The sequence below is a fragment of the Euleptes europaea genome, chromosome 18 (assembly GCF_029931775.1).
Source record: "Euleptes europaea isolate rEulEur1 chromosome 18, rEulEur1.hap1, whole genome shotgun sequence".
NCBI lineage: Eukaryota > Metazoa > Chordata > Lepidosauria > Squamata > Sphaerodactylidae > Euleptes > Euleptes europaea.
The window spans coordinates 18,619,198-18,622,889 of NC_079329.1; the positions used below are offsets into that span (position 1 = coordinate 18,619,198).

The 3,692-nt window shown below is 43.4% G+C and overlaps 1 protein-coding gene across 1 annotated transcript; it reads left to right on the forward strand.

The window, feature by feature from the left end:
• Window positions 1–995: 995 nt before the first annotated feature.
• On the forward strand, window positions 996–1,925 carry LOC130490670 (olfactory receptor 8S1-like). The gene has a single exon (XM_056864482.1). The coding sequence runs from the start codon at window positions 996–998 to the stop codon at window positions 1,923–1,925; it is 930 nt and encodes a 309-aa protein (XP_056720460.1).
• The last annotated feature ends 1,767 nt before the right edge of the window (window positions 1,926–3,692 follow it).

Genomic DNA, 3,692 nt, shown 5'->3' on the forward strand with positions numbered 1-3,692 from the left:
ACTGTTTCATAAAGATATTTCAAGTTGCTGAGCTCCGTTTTTTATGGATTGCTTTTATGCTTTGGTTATATAGAATTACTTTTCTGACAATTTTATGATCCACCTTGAGCAGCCCTCTGGGAAGACAACATATATATATTTGCCAAAATATATAAATAGGTAACATCCATAAATTGGGCTGCATCCAACCAGCTTTTTCACTAAATAATACACAATTTGTTTCATTATTACAGCTCCTGTCCCATGTGTCTTTTGTTTATGACAGCATTATTCTCCTTGGCCACCTTTTTTGGTGGACAAATGGGAATCACTCCTCCCTTCTTCTCCAGCAAAAAATCTGCTTGGATGCAGCCTGTTGCATGTATTCATATATAGGTAGAGTAACCCTTATCTGGATATCCCATATCCGGACTGATCCGAAAACCAGACTCCTCGAGCCAGCATGCAGGCAGATCCATGCTGCCTGCTTTCAATGTTTCCTCTCACCTAAAAATAAAATAAAATACAGTGTACACTGCATCATAGGTGGAGACTGAAAGTCTGCCATTGTTAGTTTGCTGTTGCTCTTGTTTAACAGTTGGTATAGATATTCTGGTGAGACAGTTACACCTTTGCTTTCTGATGGTTCAATGTATACAAAATTGTTAAAAATATTGTATAAAATTACATTCAGGCTATGTGTATGAAGTGTATATAAAACATAAATGAATTGGGGTCCTATCCTCAAGATATCGCATTATGTATATGCAAAAATTCCAAAATATTCCTACATGCGGAAAGATCCAAAATACGAACCACTTCTGGTCCCACGTAGTCCGGGTAAGGGATACTCAACCTGTGCAATGTCCCAGAAGCGCTAGGGTGTTATTTCAAAATCTAAATTGGCCCGATCTTCATGTGTTTTAAAAAGTAGATGTTTCTAAAATGTACTCAACAGCAAACCAATTCTACTTGTTTCTATTTCCACAGATTTTAAGTGTGCTGAATAACTCAACATGGAAAATCAAACCATAATAACAGAGTTTATACTGTTGGGGCTCTCCAGTGACCCACATCTACAGGTTTTTCTGTTCTTGTTGTTTCTAATCATATTTTCAATGATATTATTAGGGAATGCAACAATTATTCTGGTGATCCGGATGGAGGTTGGCCTTCAGAGCCCTATGTTCTTCTTCCTCAGCCATTTAGCCCTTGTGGACATCTATTATTCCTCGGTCACTCTCCCAAAGATGCTGGAAAACTTCATTGCACAGAACAAAACCATTTCCCTGGAAGGATGCATCACTCAGATCTTTTTCTTTTTCCAGTCTGCCGATGCTGAGGTTTTCATCCTCTCCGCAATGGCTTATGACCGCTATGTTGCCATCTGTGACCCACTGCATTATTCCACCATCATGAAAAAGACTTTCTGCAGACAGCTGGTGGGTGGAGCATGGTTATTGGGTTTCTTATATGCGATGGCAAACACGTTGCCATTGGCAAATGCCCATTTTTGCGGGAACAATACTATCCCCCACTATAGCTGTGAACTTCCTTCCCTCTTGCCATTGTCTTGCAGCTACCCTCTCACCAATTATGTTGTGCTTTTCACCTCTGTAGTAGTATTTGGGCTCAGCTCGTTCCTTCTCACCCTTGTCTCTTATGTTCACATCATCTCCACCATCTTGAAAATTCGCTCCGCCGAGGGGAGAAGCAAAGCCTTCTCCACCTGCAGCTCCCACCTCATTGTGGTTGGCTTATTTTACTCGGCAGCTTTTTTTCGGTACATGAAGCCCAATTCCGAATCATTTATAGAACTGGACAAAGTGGTGTCAATCCAGTACAGCATCTTAACACCCCTGTTCAATCCAATAATATATAGCTTGAAAAACAATGACATCAAAACTGCTTTGAGGAAATTTTTTGGAAACCTTAGGTTTTTTTAAATGAAACTCTTACAGCCCATTCCTGTAAATTGGGCCGAAACTTCTTAGGAGGCGGCGTGACCTCACTGCCAGTGTAAGTGCGTGTAATCTCATGTTTAAATGCACTTATGCTGGTGGCGAGGCCAGTCCCACCGGCAGCAGAGCGCCATGGGACCGCACCTCCCCCCTCCACCGGTGTGGCCTCTCTGTGGAGCAGGCCATGGCGTAGAGAGGCCGTGCCGGCGCAGGGGGACATTCCGGGGGCGTTCCGGGGGGAGGAGCCGCCAGGTAGGTGGCTTCCTATCCAGTTTCGGCCCTCGCCGCCAGCATCGGGAACGGCGGTGCTGCACGGGAATGAGGCGCAGCCTCGCTGTTCCCTATGGGGCAAAAGGCCCCAGTAAAACAAAAAAAAGCAGCGAAACGGCTTTTTTTTTGCGGTGTGTGCGATTCGGCTTAGGAAGAGGCGCCACCGTGCCTCTTCCCCGCTGACTCCGTACACCACATTTTCAGGAATGGGCTGTAAAGATGCAAAGTGCAGAGTGCAGCTGACCATTTTTTACAATTTATGTAGATATTTACACTCTGCTTTTTCCTGTGACTCAAGGCTTACATATCTCAATTTCAATACATACAAATATATAATAAAATAACCTCCTTCCCCTTAAAAAATGCCTGAAGGCTACACCCCATGGAAAGCCCTGGCAAATGAAATGCCCACACTGTGTCCTTGAAAGACCTCTGGAGATACTGCCCCCCTCATCTCCTCAAGGAATCTGGACCATAGAAAACCATGGGCAATACCAGGTGATTGTCATAAGTGGGGATCAGCCAGCAGATGGCTGCCTGCGGATCATAGTTGGCACATGGGGACATATGTGATGAGATGGTCCATGAGATATATGAGACCTAAGTCATGAAGATATTTAAAGGTCCTCAGCAGTACCTTGAATTGAACTGGCAGTAAATTTCACTGTATTAAAACTTATGGTTTCAGCCCCTTCCTCCTCACCCTTGTCTCTCATGTTCACATTATCTCCGCCATCCTGAAAAGATGCTCTGCCGAGGGGAAAAGCAAAGCCTTCTCTACCTGCAGCTTCCACCTCATTGTGGTTGGCTTATTTTACTTGGCAGCTATTTTTCGGAACATGAAGCCCAGTTCCGAAACATTTACAGAGCTGGACAAAGTGGTGTCGATCCAGTACAGCATCTTAACGCCCTTGTTAAATCCGATCATATATAGCTTGAAAAACAATGACATCAAAACTGCTTTAAAGAAATTTTTTGGAAACTTTAGGTTTTTTAAAGGAAACTCGTAAGATGCAAAGTGCAGTTGACCGGTTATTTATTTATGTAGATATTTATACTCTGCTTTTTCCTGTGACTCAAGGCTTACATATCTCAATTTTAAAACATACAAAAATACAATAAAACTTAAATAACCTCCTTCCCCTTAAAAAAGTGCCTCAAGGCTACACCCCATGAAAAGCCCTGGCAAATAAAAAGCCCACACTGTGTCTTCGAAAGACCTCTGAAGATACTGCCCCCCTCATCTCCTCAGGGAACCTGGACCATAGGTTGGGAGCTACTATAGAAAACCATGGGCAATGCCAGGTGACTGTCATAAGTGGGGATCAGCCAGCAGATGGCAGCCTGTGGACCATAGCTGTCACATGGGGACATATGTGAGGAGATGGGCCATTAGAGATATCAGACCTAGGCCATGAAGATATTTAAATATCCTAAACAGCACCTTGAATTGAACTTTGGAGCACACTGGCAGTAAATTTC

Bases quoted from the DNA above. Each gene is read 5' to 3' on its own strand.
- LOC130490670 (XM_056864482.1), top strand. From the start codon at position 996: ATGGAAAATCAAACCATAATAACAGAGTTTATACTGTTGGGGCTCTCC.